This window comes from Chlorocebus sabaeus, chromosome 25 (assembly GCF_047675955.1).
Source record: "Chlorocebus sabaeus isolate Y175 chromosome 25, mChlSab1.0.hap1, whole genome shotgun sequence".
In the NCBI taxonomy this organism is placed as follows: domain Eukaryota; kingdom Metazoa; phylum Chordata; class Mammalia; order Primates; family Cercopithecidae; genus Chlorocebus; species Chlorocebus sabaeus.
This window is the reverse complement of record NC_132928.1, coordinates 17698866-17720640: the sequence shown is the minus strand read 5'-3', so window position 1 is coordinate 17720640 and position 21775 is coordinate 17698866. Positions and strand designations below refer to the sequence as shown.

At 38.2% G+C, this 21775-nt stretch overlaps 1 protein-coding gene across 2 annotated transcripts in view; it reads right to left on the bottom strand.

Annotated features, from left to right (window-relative positions):
• LPGAT1 (lysophosphatidylglycerol acyltransferase 1) overlaps positions 1-21775 on the bottom strand; it is a 94907-nt gene that overhangs the window by 47654 nt on the left and 25478 nt on the right. For both annotated transcript variants that reach the window (XM_007988511.3, XM_007988514.3), the window contains one exon: positions 4447-4565. In XM_007988511.3, the coding sequence (XP_007986702.1) occupies positions 4447-4565 (119 nt within the window). The remainder of the gene's footprint in view (positions 1-4446; positions 4566-21775) is intronic.

Genomic DNA, 21775 nt, shown 5'->3' with positions numbered 1-21775 from the left:
TTTAGCTTTAGACACATTATGAAGGGTAGTTGTAATTTATTGACTTCTGGGTTTTAAATGCCAAATAACTAGCTTTTATATTTAACCTTTCATTCATGATGGATTTATCTCTTCAGTTAGAAGGGTCACTTAAAACATAAATTCAGTAAAGATAGCCAAACTATTTTCTGAGATTTGTAAGGATAGCTCTGTTCCAACTTATTTTAGGGGAAATGTTATAAGTCAATAAATGTTTATAAAACATTTAATAAAATTCTTTTGACAGAAATAAAAATTCTTAGTTTTATCATAAATTGTCATAAAAGGCCAAGACAATTCACAGACACTTATTATAAAGGTACCAGGCCAGGCACGATGGCTCACACCTGTAATCCCAGCACTTTGGGAGGCTGAGGCCGGGGGATCACGAGGTCAAGAGATTGAGACCATCCTGGTCAACATAGCAAAACCCCATCTCTACTAAAAAATACAAAAATTAGCCAGGCATGGTGGTGGGCACCTGTAGTCCCAGCTACTTGGGAGACTGAGGCAGGAGAACCACTTGAACCCGGGAGGCGGAGGTTGCAGTGAATTGAGATGGTACCACTGCACTCTAGCCTGGCAAGCAAGACTCTGTCTCAAAAAAAAAAAAAAAAAAAAAAAAAGAAAGGACCAACACTTTCAGAAAATACAATTAATCCTTTGTTTCATATTCTTCAAAAGAAGGATGAGTAAACATAAGCTGCCTAAATCAACTCTGTCAATGTTTGGTAGGTCTGTCACTCAGAACTTTTTCATTATTTCTAAGAGACAAAATCAATCTATATCAATTATTCTTTATCTGAATGCACAGATTTTTTACATATCAGAACACCGTATAGAGACTTAAACAAATGACTGCACTCTTTTTTCCTTTTGAAATTATAATAAGGTCAATGGTTCTCCATTGGGTGAGTATGGAAACTGCAGGATAATTTTGGTCCTTGTGGACTAAGGAGTGCTACTAGCATTTACTGTGGACTAAGGAGTGCTACTAGCATTTACTGTGTGGCAGTTGGGTACACAAAACGTCTGGCAGTGCCCAGGACAGTTCTCAGCAACACTGTTGTCCTATTAAAATGCCAATAGTACTCCCACTGAGAAACTAATAGGGGCTTCAAGAAATCCCCTGAATTCCAAAAGCTATGTTATAATTACATTATCATCAAAGTGATATTTTTTAACTGGCCCACAATAGCCTTCCTTCTTCGAATGTATCCATAAAGTATAAAATAAATCAAGTAAACATTCCTACTAGTGAATACAAATTAATATTGCTCTGTAATTATTAGGCAGCAGGGAGAGATTATAATGCTTCCACCCTTATGTTTCTCAGTTATTCCTTTATAAAAGAAAGTAAAATATTCTTCTAGATTTCAAATTATTCAATATTATCAGAGCATTATTTAGAATGCTCAGTATTAACTAATCTGAAATGAAAAAATTACTTGGGACTTAAACATAAAGGCAAACAAGCCAACCAAACTTTCTTTTGTCCACATGAGCGGGGAATTTTAAATTACCTAATATTCTGGTTAATACAGTTATCACCTATGCCAAACTGGTGTTAGAATACAGTTAGACATATTTATCTTGACCATTTTAATCACCCTTTGAGATTCAAAAAAACACTTAAGGACACTGTAGGCCCTCAGGATAATCACTATAAATGTAATGATCCTATCTGTAAGAGTAACAGTGTTAACTAATTGGAGAGTCTTTTTTATAGAAAGCCAAATCAACTAGTTTTGCAAAATTTTATTTTATTTTGAGACGGAGTCTCGCTCTGTCGCCCAGGCTGGAGTGCAGTGGCCGGATCTCAGCTCACTGCAAGCTCAGCCTCCCGGGTTCACGCCATTCTCCTGCCTCAGCCTCCTGAGTAGCTGGGACTACAGGCACCCGCCACCGCGCCCGGCTAGTTTTTTGTATTTTTTAGTAGAGACAGGGTTTCACCGTGTTAGCCAGGATGGTCTCGATCTCCTGACCTCGTGATCCGCCCGTCGCGGCCTCCCAAAGTGCTGGGATTACAGGCGTGAGCCACCGTGCCTGGCCTAGTTTGGCAAAATTTTAATGTCATGAACTTAGGGGACAGGCAATAAATATTATTATAAATGCAAATATATCTACACAGTGATACTCTTTTAACAATTCAAGATCCTGAATATAAGAAAAGATTTAAGGTATTCCACATTCCAGCAAGATTATGCCACTGCTTTTCAGATAGACAAGAAAAACAGATTCTACAATAAAAAAACATATTTTTCTTTAATCTCCTCTCATTTTCTGACCCTACCCTAACCTAGTGAATCAAAATCTCTGAAACCTAAACACACTAGGGCTTATTCTCATTTTGATGTTCTTGCCAAGATTGCTTCATTAAGAAAGGAGTCCTTGCTTTACCACTCTACCTAACTAAACTCTACTCATCCTTCAAGGCCAAGTTTATGTCCTCTCTCCTTCATAAAGTTTTCCATGTCCATGAGGTACATGGTGCACTTACCCTCCACTGAAGCCATCTCATTTGGCAATTAAGTATTGTTTATGGCTCATGCCTATAATCCCAGCACTATAGGAGGCCAAGAGTGGGTGGATCACCTGAGATCAGGAGTTTGAGACCAGCAGCTTGGCCAACATGGCAACACCCCGTCTCTACTAAAAATACAAAAAGTAGCCAGGCATGGTGCCCATGCCCACAGTGCCAGCTGCTTGGGAGGCTGAGGCACGAGAATTTCTTGAACCCAGGAGGCAGAAGCTGCAGCAAGCCAAGATTGTGCCACTGCACTACAGCCTGGGCAACAGTGCAAGACTCCATCTCAAAAAAAAAAAAAAAAAAAAGGCATTGTTTGTGATACCCTTCTTCCACCTGCCACTAGGCTGTCAGCATCCTGATGAGAAGAATTGTATCTTATAGGATGGTATTTACACTTCGTATAGTCAGTGATCATAACTACTAAGCCCTTAATGAACTTCCATTGATTTAATTATTTACTATTACATCACACATTAACTCTATTAATTTATACACTTTATATTTATTTAGTTTTCTATGAACATAACCTCTTTAACTTCTAAGGTGATAATTCGCTTAAGGCTAAAGACTGAATTTATTTTTTAAATCCACTCAGTTTATAAATATTTATTCTATCATAAGCAATATTCCCCCAACCTTTTGTTTTAGAGATGAGGTCTTGCTGTGTTGCCCAGGCTGGAGTGCAGTGGCTCTTCACAGGCATGATCCCACTACTGATCAGCACAGGAGTTTTGGCCTGCTCCATTTCCAACCTGGGCTGGTTCAGCCTTCTTGTGCGAGCTAGTTGTTCACTGCTCCCAGGAGATCACCATATTTATGCTCAACTTAGTGCAGACCACCTATCAGCATAAAGAACTACAGCCCAAACTCCTGGGCTCAAGCAATCCTCCTGCCTCAGCCTCCCAAGTAGCTGGGACTACAGGCTGCACCACTGTGCCAGGCCAAAGCAGCTTTTTGTGTTTGTATTTTTCAAACTGGCAATCCACTGCTTCATCTCCAGATAGCCCTCAATTTGAACTATATTAACCTGCTTTCATCCCAGTTACTATTTTTTAAAACAGTCTTATTGAAATATAATTCACAGGCCGAGACAGGCAGATCACGAGGTCAGGAGATCCAGACCATTCTGGTTAACCCGGTGACACCCCGTCTCTACTAAAAAATACAAAAAACTAGCTGGGCGGGGTGGCGGGCGCCTGTAGTCCCAGCTACTCGGGAGGCTGAGGCAGGAGAATGGTGTAAACCTGGGAGGCTGAGCTTGTAGTGAGCTGAGATCCGGCCACAGCACTCCAGCCTGGGCGACAAAGCGAGACTTCGCCTCAAAAAAAAAAAAAAAAAAAAGAAAGAAAAGAAATATAATTCACATTGTACCAGTTTTTTTTTTAAGTCTCTACATCCCACTTCTGGGTGACTTAGAATGATATATTTTTCCTTTTAAAATTTAATATTTTCTAAACTTTTATTGAAAGTAGTATACATACTAAAGTCTATGTCTATATTTCAAAGCACAGTAAGATATTTGAATGGATTCCCATTTTTTTTTTTTTTTTTTTTTTTTGAGATGGAGTCTTGCTCTGTCTCCAGGCTGGAGTGCAGTGGCATGATCTCGGCTCACTGCAATCTCCACCTCCCTGGTTCAAGTGATTCTCCTGCCTCAGCCTCCTGAGTAGCTGGGACTACAGGCGCGCACCACCACATCCAGCTAATTTCTGTATTTTTAGTAGAGATGGGGTTTCATCATGTTGTCCTGGATGGCCTCAATCTCTTGACCTCGTGATCTGCCCACCTCAGCCTCCCAAAATGCTGGGATTACAGACGTGAGCCACCATGCCCGGCCGAATGGATTCCTTTTAACCTTCCTTTCTGGATGTCTACCTACTGCCTTCAGGGTAGCTTACCAGTCCTTTGTCCTGGAGGCACATCATCAGTGTGCACACATCTCCTGTTGCCTGATGATTCACCAACATCACTGCTTCATCTTTTGAAACTGCTTTAATATCTTCTCCCCATTCCATCACTGTAAGAATAAAAAGTTTCAAAGCTGTCATTTTAAAGATTTTTATAATATCACAAACCTTATATTAGAAAAACTGATGTATATTAATGATGATATGTCACCTAGCTAAAACATCCAAAAGTTTACAACTAAGTTTATTTCCTATGCAAATCAGAATGTTAATATAACTTTTATAGAGCCCCCAAATATACATTAAAATATAAAATGATCTATCTTTCTTTCTCTCTCTCTCTCTCTCTCTCTCTCTCTCTTTCTTTCTTTCTTTCTTTCCTTATTTTTGAGACAGTCTAGCTCTGTCACCCAGGCTGGAGTGTAGTGGTGCGATCTTGGCTCACTGTAACCTCCACCTCCCGGGTTCAAGCAATTCTCCTGCCTCAGCCTCCAAGTAGCTGGTATTACAGGTGCACACCACCACGCCCAGCTAATTTTTGTATTTTTAGTAGAGATGGGGTTTCACCATGTTGGCCAGGCTGGTCTCAAACTCTTGACCTCAAGTGATCCACCTGCCTTGGCCTCCCAAAGCGCTGAGATTACAGGCGTGAGCCACCATGCCCAGCTATGGTCATACCTTATCTAGAAGTTCTATTTCCTAGAATTTATCCTACAGAAACTTTTGTTCAAATAAGCAAAGATATATGTATAAAGAATGTTTATCACAACTTAAATGTTCACCAACAAGGGAATGGACAAGAAAATTATGATGTAATAGGAGAGTATAAACCCATTAAAATAATGGAGGATACCTCTTATTCACTAACCCAAAAAAGACATATTATCAACTAAACAAAGCAAATCACAAAACAGTAAATATAGCATGATCCCATCTTTTTAAAGCAGGAATACCATCTATGTGTTGTTCAATGCACTGAAAAAAGTCTAGAAAAACAAATTTCAAACTGTTAATACTGATCATCAATGACAGGTGGTTCCCAATCCTTCAGATTCTATTTTTATAAGAAAATATTCAGACATAATAATACATACTTTCACCTTTAAAAAAGAAAACTAATAAAAATGCCAAATTATTTGAAGTTATCAGATGAAAAGTCACTGCACCAAAATCCATCGGTACATTCTAAGGGAAACATTGGTATTTCTATGTAGTTATGCCTCATTTCGTTTTTTATTTATTTTTAATTTTTTTGAGACAGGATCTTGCTCTGTTACCTTGGCTGGAGTGCAATGGTGCAATCATGGCTCACTGCAGCTTCAAGCTCCCTGGGCTCAGTGACACTCCTACCTCAGCCTCCTGAGTAGCTGGGACTACAGGTATGTGTCACCACGTCCAGCTAATTTTTGTATTTTTTTTGTAGACACAGGGTTTTGACATGTTGCCCAGGCTGATCTCAAACTTCTGGGCTCAAGCAATCTACCAGCCTCAGCCTCTCAAGGTATTGGCATTACAAGCATGAGCCACCGCACTCGGCCACCTCATTTTGCAGTAAATTTATTTCAAGCCTCAGTTTTCCAACATCAGAATTCTGCAATGAAGCTTCTAGCATTTTTTGATATGAATTACCAAAGGTCGATTCTATATTAGTATTCACTTTTACCCTATCTTTACACTTCACTCACTGCTACAAGGAAAGAAGTCAAGCCACCTGTGTGTAAAAGCTCTGGATGAAATAGGGATAGGGAGACCTATTTAGAGCCAATTTTGCACTATATTTCAAAATTAACAAATGTACAAACCTTTTTACCTAGGAATTCTACTTCTAGAAATGCATCCTACAGATACACTCATTTATGTGCAAAATGACATGTACACAAGGCTACTCATTGCAGCTTTGATTGTAAAAGCAAAGATGAAAACAACTAGAAAGAGAGGCTAACTTAAATTCATAGAAACAGTAGAATGGTGGTTGCCAGGGGCTGGGGGAGGGGGAAATTGTTGTTTAATGAGTACAGTGTTTCAGTTTTACAAGATGGAAAAGTTTTAGATATTGGTTTCACAACAATGTGAATATACTTAACAAGACTGAAAAATTAAGTACATTTGAAAAATTAAGATGAATTTTTAAAATTCAGGTGAATTTCATGTTAGCATATTTTACCACAATTAAAAACATTTTTAAGGGAGACCAGATAAGTAAATTATATCTATGAAATGGAATATTATGCAAACATAGCACTTACGTACTAATATGAAATTATATACTTTAAGTAATAAAAGCAAAGTGTAGGATAGGATGAGGGATGCCATTAGTTGTGGTTTTTTTGTTTTGTTTTTGAGACGGAGTTTTGCTCTTATTGCCCAGGCTGGAGTGCAATGGCGTGATCTCGGCTCACCGCAACATCCAACTCCTGGGTTCAAGCAATTCTCCTGCCTCAGCCTCCCGAGTAGCTGGGATTACAGGCATGCACCACCATGCCCAGTTAATTTTGTAGTTTTAGTAGAGACGGGGTTTTTGTTGGTCAGGCTGGTCTCAAACTCCCAACCTCAGGTGATCCACCCACCTCGGCCTCCCAAAGTGCTGGGACTACCGGCCTGAGCCACCACACCCAGCCTAGTTATGTTTTTAAAAAGGACAGAGAATATACTAAACAAATGAAAACTCCCCATATGCCCCTCTTGACAACCCTCCAATGGAGACACATGGACATACGAACACACAAACACACACACACATGCACAACATTCTTTCATTAATACATTCTGCATTCAATAAATCAGCATCAGGCACGGTTAGGTATTGTGGATATAAAATAAATAAAAACATTTCAAGTATTATTCTAAAGTGAACAGCAGTTAAAACTCAAGAAAGACTAGCTTGGTTCTATAAATAGTGGGTAATGTGGAAAGTTTTCTGGCTCTCCATCTGTATTAATAGATGTCTCATAACCAAATAGTCCTTTAACACAGTCTGTGCTGCATGAGTGGAAAATACTAGATACCTAGGCCCATGCAGTGGGAAGGCATATATGTCAATATAACTGCAAATAAGAATAAGTTTTTACATAAAATATATCTTATCTGTTTGCTTTATATAAAGCAGATAAATCTAGTGTGACTGGTTTAAATATGAAAATATAAATTGAATTTGGATCTCTCTGTACTGGGTTGAACAGTATACTCTAAAAATTCATGTCTACCCAGAATCTGTGAATCAAGATGAGGTCATACTGGATTAGGGTGGGACCTAAACCTAAATCCAGTAAGACTGAAGTCCTTATAAGAAGAGGAAAATGTGGTCAGAGAGACACACAGGGAGACCACCATGTGATGACAGAGGCAGAGATTGAAGTGACGCACCTACAAGCCGAGGGACACCAAGGATGGTGGACAACCACCAGAAGAAGCTGGAAGAGGCAAGGGAGGAGCCTCCCCAAGAGTCTTTCGAGAGAGCATGGCCCTGTTGACACCTTGATTTCAAGACTTCTAACTTCCAGAACTGTGAAAGAATAAATACCTGCTGTAAAATCCAGTTTGTGGTAATTTGTTACGGCAGCCCTAAGGAATTAATATAATCCTTCCCTCAATTTTTCCCATCCTCTCTTTCCCCTTTCCATTCTATTTTCCCCAAAATTATAGTCTTTCTTTTCTTATCAAGTATAGGAAAAGAATTGCATTATACTTTTAATATTGAGAACATTATATATAATCTAACATTATGTATTATAAATGGTTTTTAATGTTCACTTCTAAATACTTTCAGAAATTATACTTTAAAGTATAATTATTAAGAGTTAATCCACTACATGTTTTATCTCTCAACCAGAACTTAGTCAAAATTTATTTTCAGACCAAATGTCAGTTTACCAAGACTCACAGAGCATGCTAAATCAAAAAAGTGAAGGTGGTCAGGTGTGGTGGCTCATGCCTGTAATCCCAGCACTTTGGGAGGCCAAGGTGGGTGGATCACTTGAGGTCAGGAGTTCGGGACCAGCCTGGCCAACATGATGAAACTCTATCTCTACTAAAAAATACAAAAATTAGCAGGTGTGGTGGCATATGTCTGTAATCACAGCTACTTGGGAGGCTGAGGCACAAGAACTGCTTGAACCTGGGAGGCAAAGCTTACAGTGAGCCGAGATTGAGCCACTGCACTCCAGCCTGGATGACAAAGTGAGACTCTTTCTCGAAAAACAAAACAAAACAAAACAAAATGAAGGTACTTAGATCAACTCTTCTTTTTTTCTTTCTTTCTGTTTTTTTTTTTTTTTTTTTTTTTTTTTTTTTTGAGTCAGGAACTCCTGGGCTCAAGCAATCCTCCTGTCTCAGCCTCCCAAAGTGCTGGGATGACAAGCATGAGCCACCACACCCAGTTTGGATCAACGTTTTACCAAGAAATTATCCTAAGGTAGCAATAAGGTCATGTTGAATTTTATAATAATCCTAATTTTATTCAATAACAAATTTAATTTCCAATATATATGGTATTCTTCTTTTAGAGCATTATTTAAGGACAATTGTTAGAAAGTTAAATCACCAACAAAATCAAGATTAAAATGAGCAATTTATTACACAGATGAAGTAGTTATGCTCCTCAGATTATGCCCTGCTATCCCAGGACCAGTAAATAGAGTAATAAAGCTAATATCTTAACCAAGGGATAGAAAAGAAGCTATGAATGCCTGCCAGTTCTTACACTGCACTTGAATGGAAGAACAAAAATATTCTAACACACTGCTCTATGAAATGAATTCTCAAAAAAGAATTGGGTCAGGTCTACTACTTCCAAAGGGAAAAAGGACAACTGAATAAAAACTGGAGGAAAAATTTTCTAATTGCAATAAATTTTAAAATTGTTATTGAAAACCAAAGCTAAGGGTTATCATCTACTACATACACACAACACACACACACACACACACACACATACACACTCTCTAACATGTATATCAATATACTTTTCCCAAAAGTTACAGATTAGAATTAATCTGGACAGTTCACATCTCAAAAAGAAAATAGAAACAACAACCCATCAAAAACTCCTTAAAACAGTGACACTAAAGCCATTTATACTGGCCCACAAAACAGAATTAATGGAGAGAAGAAAGGTTGCTTATTATGCCCACAAGCTGATGCAACAAACTATTCTATCCTTCTGTGCCTTCATTTTCTCACTTACGAAACAATATCATTAATGCTACTTAAACATGTTGCAAAAATGAAGCAGATCTAATTGATAGTACCATAGAGATCCTGAGCAATGGGATTAAAGTCACTTTTGGAATCACTAGTAACTAAAAGAGCCCTATGCCTACTGTGTCATACGAAAATCAGTCTAATAGTAAAGATTAAAGAGCCAGCTGGGCACGGTGCCTCATGCCTGTAATCCCAGCACTCTGGGAGGTGGAGGCAGGAGGACCCCTTGAGGCCAGGAGTTCAAGACCAGTCTGGGCAACAAAGTGAGAATCTGTCTCTATTAAAAAAATTAAAAATTAGCTGGGTGTGGTAGCATGTACCTGTGGTCCTAGCTACGCTAGAGACCACAGGGACCTAAGGCAGAGGATCTCTTGGGCTCAGAAGCTCATGGCTGTAGTGAGCTGTGATCATGCCACTACACTCCAGTCTGGGTGACATATATAGGCACTCTCTCTAAAAACAAACACACAAACAAACAACAACAACAAAAAAAATAAGAAATTAGAGAGTCAAAATAATCATAAGTGAATTTCACATAGCTGGAGAACTGTGGCTTTCAGCAGTTCAAGTTTGAGGCAGACCGGATTGGATTCATCCGAGGGAGGGTGTTAATTAAGAGTGGCCATGAGAGAGTGGCTTAAAGTACTGATTAATAGAGGAGAGACTGGTGAGGGAAAGAAGCCTTGCAAACAAACAGCTGACTACCTAGAAAAGAGATGGAGGGAGGGCAATCATACATAGAGATGCTAATGTCATCCCTTTCTCCACAACATTCTAGTCAAGCTTCCCAAGGGAAGGCCCAGACTTTTGAAAATCCTTCTAATACATATCTCTAAGTAAGAACCACTGGAATTGAAGTGCTGATGTTTAATTTTTTTTTTTTTTTTAAAGCAAGTACATTGTACACACTAGGAAATCATGGTCAGTATCCCTTTGGCACTTAAATTTTAAGAGGTTAAAATTTGAGAGGGCAAGGCTCAAGAGGTAGCTTTTGGAGGGGTTACATAACTAAAATACTAATAGTAGCAGATATTATTAAACAGATGTATAAGTAATAATCTCAATAGCTAACATTTATGGAATGTTTATTATGTGCCATGCACTAGAATTAGTAATAGAAAATAATTTACATTATTTTCTGATTTAATCTTCACAAAATTCCAAATGTACAGATAGTATCATCCCCAATATGCAAATGAAGAAAATGAGACACAAAAGGTTAAGCACTGTTTTCAAATTTATATAGTTAGGAAGTAGGGGAACCTACTCCTAACCACAATATCATATCATCACTGCTGACATGCTTCATGTCAAAAAATGTTAAGGACAAGAACTCGGATAAACTGCACTTGCAGCCCCTAAAGTTGCCCATGATTATGCCAGGGAATAGGGTGGACAAGCCAAGTCCCAAAATCCTCAACAAATAAGGATGGTGGATGGCAACAACAAGGAGGGGTAGAGAGGTATATAGCCAAATAATCAAGTATTTTTTTCAGTGACAGTTGAATAATAACCAAGTCTAAAGGGGCAAAGTATCTAAGAAAAAAAACCAACATTGTCTTTGGGCCCAGATGGGATTATCTTAAATATAATATGCTTGATACAGAACTGGCTCTTTTCCCTAGTCTTCCCCATCTTAGCAAAGAACACTGCTGTTCACCCAGTCATCTGAAGATGAAATCTAAGACTATCTTCATTCCTCCCTTTCCTTAATCTTCCACATTCAATCCATCTCTAAGTCCAGTGGCCTCTGCCTTCAAAATACATTCGGATCCTCTATTTTTCTTCTTCTTACTACTACCATTTATTATTATTATTATTATTATTATTATTATTATTATTATTATTGAGACAGTCTCACTCTGTTGCCCAGGCTGGAGTGCAGTGGCACAATCTCAGCTCACTGCAACCTCTACCTCCCAAGTTTAAACAATTCTCCCACCTCAGCCTCCCGAGTAGCTGGAACTCCAGGTGTGCGTCACCACATCTGGCTAATTTTTTTTTTTTTTTTTTTTTTTTTTTGTATTTTAGTAGAGATAGGGTTTCATCATCTTGGACAGGCTGGTCTTGGTGATCCGCCCACCTTAGCCTCCAAAGTGCTGGGATTACAGGCATAAGGCACCATGCCTGGCCCTCTCTACTACTACCATTCTAATCCAAGCCACCAATAGCTCTTGCCTGGACTTCTGCAATGACTTCCTAACTAGTCTTCTTGCTTCCACTCTGCCTACCTATGTAAAAGAAATCTTTAGAATTCCAATTTCAAATATCATTAAAATCAGAAACACCACTGTCAAGCATGAATTAGGGAATAGCAGGAAAGTTAAAGGTAATAACTGGGAATTAACTTTCACTGGCATTAAGATTTGGTTTAAGTTAAACTTGTACTGTTTTCAAAAGGGGAGCTAGTGGCATTTTGGGTGAAGCAATTCATCTTCCTACAGCTCACCAGTATTGCAAAACTTTTAGCTTGCCTGGCCAATAGTCTGTTACAATCCAAAAGGTAATTCCAAACATCCTGACTCCACCCCAATCTCCTTTGAGAAGAACTAAGTTAAAATTATGTCAATACAAGCCTGTGGTAAAATCAGGGTGAGGTTAAATAACAAGTTAGAATCATCCTGACAACATTAGGACTAAATAAACATGTGTTTACTGCCAACAAAGATCTATCTCTATGATTCCCTCCCCTTCACCCACTAAGCTCCCAGGATATGGCAGCCAAGAGTTCGGAACGATCACCTCAAGAGGAAAGACCTAAAAATATTGACATTTGGGGTTCCCCAGTGAAATATTCCAATAAGATCACCCTACAATGAGGCTCAATGTTGATAAGCCACAGCCACTTGCTTGGCTACAAATCAACATTTTAATCCCTTACTCTTAAAACAAGAACAGACAGCTGAAGGGGGTGAGAAAAGCAGATGTATGAAGGGCTCTATGTCATCCCCACTTCTGGCTTGAAATAAGGCATACACTCCCCATGCGAAAGTTACCCTCCTGATACTAGGAAGAAAAGAATATTCTTATCACCATGAATGGGGAGTCAACACGGGGATGAGTCTGCACAGTAAACCATACTAAAATAATGCTTTCCTTCCATTAGTTTCCCCCATGTAGTTCCTAGTCACTTTCCTACAATTTGCCACCCTTAGAAGCTCAAACCTGTTTCCTTCATCCAGTCATTTCTCTTCAATTTATTACCCTTTGTTAAAATGGATATAAAGCCAGGCTTGGTGATTCACACCTGTAATCCCAGCACTAAGGCTGAGGTGGGGGATTGCTTGAGTCTAGGAGTTCAAGATCAGCATGGGCAACAAAGCAAGACCTCATCTCCACAAAAAAAATTTTAAAAAGAAATTAACTGGGCATGCTGATGCATGCTTATAGTCCTAGCTACTTGGGAGGGTGAGGGGAGGATCACTTGAGTCCAGGAGTTCGAGGCTACAGTGAGTTATAATCACGCCACTGCACCCCAGCCTGGCAGACAGAGTGAGACCCTGTCTCTTAAAAAAAGAAGAAGAGAAGAAAAGAGAAAAAAAGAAAAGAGAGAAAAGAAAAGAAAAGGCATGGTGGCTCACTCCTGTAATCCCAGCACTTTGGGAGGCTGAGGAGGGTGAATCACTTGAGGTCAGGAGTTCAAGATCAGTCTGACCAACATGGTGAAACACCATGTCTACTAAAAAAATTTTTTTTTAAATTAGCCAGGCATGGTGGCACACACCTGTAGTTCCAGCTACTTGGGAAGCTAAGGCAGAAGGACTGCTTGAACCTGGGAGGTGGAGGTTGCAGTGAGCCAAGATTGCACCACTGCACTCCAGCCTGGGTAACAGAGTGAGACTCTATCAAAAAAAGAAACAGGAAGGAAGGAAGGAAGGAAGGAAGGAGGGAAGGAGGGAAGGAGGGAAGGAGGGAAGGAGGGAAGGAGGAGAAGGAGGGAAGGAGGAGAAGGAAGGAAGGAAGGAAGGAAGGAAGGAAGGAAGGAAGGAAGGAAGGAAGGAAGGAAGGAAGGAAGGGGTATATAAAATCCTGAATCTAAATGCTTCTTTGGAGTTTTCACTTCTTTTCTATGAAGCCCCCTGTGCCACATAAAAAACGCTAACATCAAATAAAACGTGTATCCTTCTCTCTTGTCAATCTGTCTTTTGTTAGCCTTATTAGGCTAACAAAACAAGCCATAGCTGTGAAACCTGAGAGCAAAGGAAACGTTTTTCCTTACCTACACAGTCATATATTGCCAGAGACCTGAAAAAGGTTGTTAACGTGAAAGAGAACAAAGCAAACAGAAAAATAAAGAATCTGAGGAAACAGGCATTACACAAAAAAGAAAACTTCAAGAGACCAGCATTAATGTCTATATTGAGGTAAGGGATGAGATGATGATAATAACCATGAGACAAGAATAAGAAAAAAAAGGACCTGCTGGAAATTAACATAATTGTAAAAATAAAAGTCTCAATAGAAAAACCGAGAGATAAAGTTGAGATAATCTTCCAAACAGGAGATTTAAAAACAAGATGAAAAATGAGAAAAGACTTGAACATTAGAAGACAATTCCACAAAATCCAGCCTTCAAATAACAAGAGTTCCAGAAAAAAGAACAGAGAAAAAGAAATCAAAGATGTAGTTAAAGAGCACTTGAGGGTGTGGATTTCCACTCTGACATGGGACATCAAACAGCTAGCACAGTGGATAAAAACAGACCTATACCAAGACATACATCCCCATGAAATTTCAAAACAATAAATAAAAAGAGAAGATCCAATAAACTGTCAGAAAGGAAAAAGAGGACACATATAAGGATAAGGAATCAGATTAACTTGGAATTTCTCAATAGCTACTGAAAGCAAAACATATTGTAGAGATTATTATTAAAATAATAATGACTTCAAAATCCTGGAGAAACGTAGTGAGTTATTTCAATTGATTGTTCACAAAGATTGAACTTGTTCTCCTCACTACTGCACTTGACTTGGGGGAAGAAAAAAAGGGAAAAAAAAATTCCCAAAGAAAAACTACTTTCAACCTAGAATTCTCCACCCAGCAAAATAATCACTCAGGTGCAAGCAGAGAAAAATATTTTCAAGTGTGTGACATTTTGAAAAATTAACCTCTTGCTCTCATGAAGATATTGGATGATGTGCTTCCCTAAAATGAGAAATAAACCAAGAAAGAGAAAGACATGTGAAAAAAAAAATTGGGAATACAACCAAGGAGAGAGGATGATAGGGAAGAAAGATAATCAGGATGTCGGCTGTATACCAGACTTAGTGGATAACCAGTCCAAATTGGAGCAAGTTAGGCATTTCCCAAACAGACTTTCCAAAAAAGATGAAATTGGCAGAGAAGCATCTGAATGACTTGAAAGGAGATTTAAAAATGAAAAGGACTTGGGGGTGAATTAGTGATCATTTCATACCAAAGTAAGCAAAAGAAACAAAAATTATTAAATCTAGGAACAACTCTGTGCAAGAAAGTAAAAGTAAACAGTTTTATACATAGCTCAGCTGAGTAGATTTACATATTCATAATAAAGAAAAACTCCAAATACTGACACTACCAAAATTACAATAAAATTCAAATACAAACTAGAAAATGCGTTTATTTTTCAGTTTCTTTTCTTTTCTTTCTTTCTTTCTTTCTTTTTTTTTTTTTTTTTTTTGACACAGTCTTGCTCTGTCACCTAGACTGGAGTGCAGTAGCGCAATCTTGGCTCACTGCAGCCTCCACCTCCCAGGTTCAAACAATTCTCCTACCACAGTCTCAAGTAGCTGGGACCGCCAGCATGCATGATGAAATACAGCTAATGTTTGTATTTTTAGTAGAGACGGGGTTTTGCCATGTTGGCCATGTTGGTCTCAAACTCCTGATCCCAGGTGATTTGCCCGCCTCGGCCTCCCAAAGTTCTGGGATTACAGGCGTGAGCCACCACACCCAGCCCTCAAAATTGGCTTATTTTTATTTTTATTTTTGAGGTTGGGTCTTGCTCTGCTACCCAGGTTAGAGTGCAGTGGCACAATCAAAGCTCACTGCAGCCTCAACCTGCTGAGCTCAAGTGATCCTCCTGCCTCAGCCTCCGCCACCATGCCCTGCTAATTTTTTTTTACTTTTGTAGAGACGGGGTCTTGCTTTGCTGCCCACACTGGTCTCAGATTCCTGGGCTCAAGCAATCCTCCCACCTTGTGCTCCCACAATACTGGGATTACAGGTGTGAGCCACCATGCCCGACAAAAATTTATTTTTAAAACATTATTTTAAATAGGTTTCTAAAAAGATAAGGCTTTCTGAATATTAAAACAACATATATTCATTGTAGTAAATCAGAATACTGAAAAACACAAGGCAGAAAATTACCCCAAATCTCACTATCCAGGGATAAGAAAACACTATTAAAATTTTATACTATATCTTCCAGTTATTTTTCTCTGCGTATACGTATACTTTTTAAAATAAAAAATGAATGATTCTTAAATTCTGGTTTATACAACTTGAAATTCAATATATCATACAAAATTAGCTGTCATTATTCTCCCACAATATGATTTTTAATAGCCACATAATAATTTATTACATGTAAGTGCACAGATTAGTTAGTTCTCTAATGTTGGCTACTGGCTATTGATTATAATAAAATGCTAGACCAATAAGTATACAAATCAAAGAACTAATGGGTGTGTGTTACAAAAAGTACTATGACTTTCCTAAAATAAAGAGTAAAAATATCCCTACCCACAAATGTTAAGTCACCAAAGCAAATAAATCAAAAGTATAAAAATTTACTTTAGGAGGTAATGGAACTGTGGTGGTGGTCATATAACTGCACATTGTAGAAGACATAGAGACTTTTTAAAATGTTCTTCAAGCCAGCCATTGAATAAATTCATAGAGAAACTTAAAATCGGGGGGATGTAAACAAGTTCCAGATTGACAGAATACTAAATACCAAAGAATCAAAAAACAAAATACAAAAGTCAAAGGCAAACACAGAAATCAATGAAATGAAAAAAAAAAAAATGGAGAAAATCAATGAAAGCAAAAGTGACTCTGAAAAGGCCAATACAAGTAATCGAATTAATTTTTAACAACAACAACAAAAAACCCCATAAAAACCAGAAATCACCAATATCAGAAATGAAAGAGAAGACATCACTACAGATGTTCCTTGATTTATCATGGGGTTCCTGATAAACCCATTGTACATTGAAAATACAGCAAGTCAAAAATGCATTTTTAACACAAAGCCTATTTTATAAAAAAGTGTTGAATATCTCATGTGATTTACTGAATACGGTACTAAAAGTGAAAGACAGAATGGTTGTATGGATACAAGCATTATTGAATGCATGTCACTCTCATACCATCATAAAGTCAAGAAATTGTGAGTAAAACCATGAAAAGTCAGGGACCATCGGTACTATGAACTACTTTAGAAACTAAATTTGACAACTTAGGTGAAATGGACCAATTCCTTGAAAATCACCAATTACTAACTATCAAAACTCATCTAAGATGAACAGATAACCAATTTCTATTAAAGAAATTGATTTTATAGTCAAAAACCTTCAAAAAAATAATTTGGCCCAGATAGTTTCACTGGCATTTTCTATCTGACATTTCAAAAAAGAAATAATACAAACTGTATGCAATCTCTCCTAGAAAACAGAAAAGGAAGGAATGCTCTCAAGTTTATGAGGCTAGTATTGCCCGGATACCAAAACCAGAAAAAGACAAGCAAACAAAAGCTACAGACCAAAACCATCACAAACAGAGGCAAAAATCATCAATAGGATATTAGCAAATGGAATCCAACAGTATATACCGTGACCAAGTTAGGTTTACCCTAGGAATGCAAGGCTGGTCCAATATCCAAATATCAGGCCGGGCACAGTGGCTCATGCCCGTAATCCCAGAACTTTGGGAAGCCAAGGTGGGTGATCACTTGAGGTCAGAAGTTTGAGACCAGCCTGGCCAACATGGTGAAACCCCATCTCTACTAAAAACACAAAAATTAGCTGTGTGTGATGGCGCATGCCTGTAGTCCCAGCTACTTGGGAGGTTGAAGCACAAGAATTGCTTGAACCCAGGAGGCGGAGGTTGCAGTGAGCAGAGATTGAGTCACTGTACTCCAGGCTGGGCAACAGGGTGAGACTCTGTCTCAAAAAAAAAAAAAATCAATCAATATAATTCACCACATTAACTGTCTAAAGAAGAAAACCTTCCACAGCAATAAAAAAAATAAAAAAAATAAAAATGAAATCATGTCCTCTGCAGCAACATGGATACAGCTGGAAACCACTATCCTAAGCGAATTAACACAGAAACAGAAAACCAAATACTGCATGTCATCACTTATAAGGGGGACCTAAACATTGGATACACACAGACACAAAGATGGGAACGGTAGACACTGAGGACTCCAAAAAGGAATGGCATGGAGGGAGGGGGAAAGGATGGAAAAGCTACCTATTAGGTATTGTTTTCACTATCGGGGCTAGAAGCCCAAACTTCAGCATCATGCAATATACTCATGTAGCAAACCTGCACATGTACCCTCTGAATCAAAAATCTAACAAATAAAATTTTTTAAAATAAGAAAGTCTCATGATCATATGAATTTATGCAGAAAAAGCATTCAATACATTTCAGTATCCATTCATAATAAAAACTCTCAGCAAACCAGGAGTAAAAAAAATTTTCTCAGTGTGATAAAGTATTACAGATAAAAACTACAACAAACATAGTATTTAGTAGTATTTAGAATGTTTCTCCCTAAGATTAAAAACAAGGCAGAGATGTCCACTCTCATCGCTCTTACTTAATATTGTACCAGAAGTCCTAGCTAGCTTAATAAGAAGAAACAAGAAATTGGAAAGGAAGAGATAAAATTCTTATTCACAAATGACATGACTGCCTATGTAGAATATCCTAAATGATTTACAAAAAGCTCCTATTCCTAATAAGTGAGTTTAGCAAAGTTGCAGGATACAAGACTGACATAACTATCAATCATATTTATTTACACGAGAAAAGAACAAGAGGAAATTGAAATTTTTTTAAAATACTATTTACAAAAGCTCCTCTCCAACACATGAACAAGATCTATATAGTCAAAATTACCAAACACTGAGAAAGAAATCAAAAAGGCCCAAAATGAAGAGACATACTATGGTTGTGGATTAAAAGACTCAACACAGCAAAAATGTCTATTCACCCACAACTTGATCTACAAATAGAACTCAAATCTAGTCAAAACCGCATTTAAAATGTTTGCACATAAGTGGTTATTAAAATTTATATAGAAAAGTCAGCAAACTAGACTAGCTAAAATAACTTTGAAAAAAAATAAAGTTGGAAGAATCGCACTACCCATTTTTAAAACTTACTATAAAACTATAATAATTAAGATGGTGTGGTATTGGTGAAGGGACAGACACATAAATCAACAGAACAGAAAAGAGGGTCCTGAAATAGACTACGTAAGTATGGTCAAATGATCTTTGACAAAGATGTAAAGTCACCTGAATGGAAAAAGAATAGTCTTTTCAACAAATAATGTTGCAAAAAAAATGTGAACCTTGACCCAAACCTCACACCTTATACAATGATTAATTCAAAATGGATCACAGAGATGTACAAAAAATGCAGAACTATAAAACTCCTAGAAGAAAACACAGGAGAAAATATCCATAACCTGGGTTTGGGCAAAGTACTCTCAGACATGACATGAAAAACACAATCCATAGAAGAAAATAACATCAATGAATTGGGGAGTCTCTCTCAACCTATTCTGGCTTGGGGGCTGCCCAATTTTTTTTTAAAAAGTCAATAAATTAGACTTTATCAAAATGTAAACACTTTAATGAAGAAAAGACACTGTTAAGAGAATAAAATGAGAGAAAATAATATGCAATCACATATCCAACAAAGGGTTTATATCCTGAGTATATAAAAAACTCTCAGCTGGGCGCAGTGGCTCACACCTGTAATCCCAGCACTTTGGGAGGCTGAGGTTGGCGTATCACCTGAGGTCGTGAGTTCGAGACCAGCCTGACCAACATGAAGAAACCCGGTCTCTACTAAAAATATAAAATTAGCTGGGCACATGCCTGTAATCCCAGCTACTCGGGAGGCTGAGGCAGGAGAATCATTTGAACCCGGGCGGGGGTACGGAAATTGCAGTGAGCCAAGATCATGCCATTGCACTCCAGTCTGGGCAACAAAGGCGAAACTCCATCTCAAACAAAAAAATAAAAAACAACTCTCAAAACTCAGCATTAAGATAACAAACCACCCAATTAAAAAAATTAAGAAAAGACTTGGACACTTCACCAAAGAGGACACACAGATGGCAACTAACTATATGAAAAGATGTTCAACATCATTAGCCGCTAGGGAAATGAAAATTAAAAACACGACAAGCTACCTTCATACATTTACTAAAATGAGTAAAATTTTAAAATATTGGCAATATCAAGAGCTAGTGAGGGTAGAGAACAACTGGAACATTGCTAACGGAATGCAAGATGGTACAGCCACTCCAGAAAAGAGTTTGGCAGTTTCTCATGAAGTTAAACATACATTTACAATGTGACTCAGAAAACCTGCTTCTGGATATTTACCCTGGAACAGGACTCAGCAAACCTTTTCTGTGATGGGCCAAATAGTAAATATCTTTTTTCCTCCAGATCAAAGTAATAATGGGAGACATTACTAAATGGACTGCATTCCTTTTGTTTCGTGTTTATTTGCTTCCATTTACTACCTAACAACTTCTCTCCCAAAGTAGCCTGGTTCAAATTAATTGTGTTGGCAGGGCGCGGTGGCTCACGCCTGTAATCCCAGCACTTTGAGAGGCTGAGATGGGCGGATGACGTGGTCAGGAGATCAAGACCATCCTGGCTAACATGGTGAAACCCCGTCACTACTAAAAATACAAAAAAAAAAAATTAGCTGGGTGTGGTGGCAGGCGCCTATAGTCCCAGCTACTCAGGAGGCTGAGGCAGGAGAATGGCATGAACCTGGTAGGCACAGCTTGCAGTGAGCCGAGACCGCGCCACTACACTCCAGCTTGGGCAACAGTGTGAGACTCTGTCTCAAAAAAAAAAAAAAAAATAATTGTGTTAAACCACTCACAGTTGAAGTAGCTAAGACTTCACATCTTAAGTTTCTTTCTATAGTATGTCCCAATAACAGCACTTCCACCTGTACAAAATCCCCAACTTGCTCAAAGGTTTCTTGTCTCATCCTTTTAAATAGCTCCTTTCATTTATGCATAAGTTGAGCAATAGGACACTACACTAAATTCAGAGATTCAAATGTAAATCAAAGGTCCTTTAATTTTATAACATTGGGAAAACTTAAACTAAGTAATGAAATTTAGCAGTATTTGCCTTAGATTCCTGATATGGTTTGGTTGTGTCCCTGCCCAAATCTCATCTTGAATTATAGTTCCCATAATTTCCACGTGTCGTGGAAAGGATCTGGTGGGAGGTAATTGAATCATGAGTGGCGGTCTTTCCCACACTGCTCATGATAGTGAATAAGTCTCACGAGATCTGATGGTTTTATAAAGAGGAGTTCCCTTACACAAGCTCTCTCTTGCCTGCCACCACGTAAGATATGACTTTGCACCTCATCCGCTTTCCACCATGATTATGAGGCCTCCCCAGTCATGTGGAACTGTGAGTCATTCAAACCTCTTTCCTTTATAAATTAGCCAGTCTTGGGTATGTCTTTATTAGCAGTGTAAGAACAGACTAATACAATTCCTAAAATGAGCAAATGGAAAACAGGAAATTCTAACATCTCCTAAAGGTAAAGGATTACACCAAATTGCCAGGAATACGTGTACAACATGGATACCTCTCTGTTTTGCTAACACAGCTCTAAAAAGCTTTAGAACTGAACTATTATATATAGTAAGGGTTTTGATCTTAAAGAAATTTAGAGCCGGAAAGGAATTTTGAGATATTTTAAGTCAAGCAGAAGAAACGTAACTCTATGGTTCCTCCCTGTCTGACTGAATTAGTTGCAAAGAAAAACACAGATGGTAAATATAATTAATTTACACCACCTCCTGTTCACTATCCCCCAAAGCACTTATTGATACGTTCATTCATTC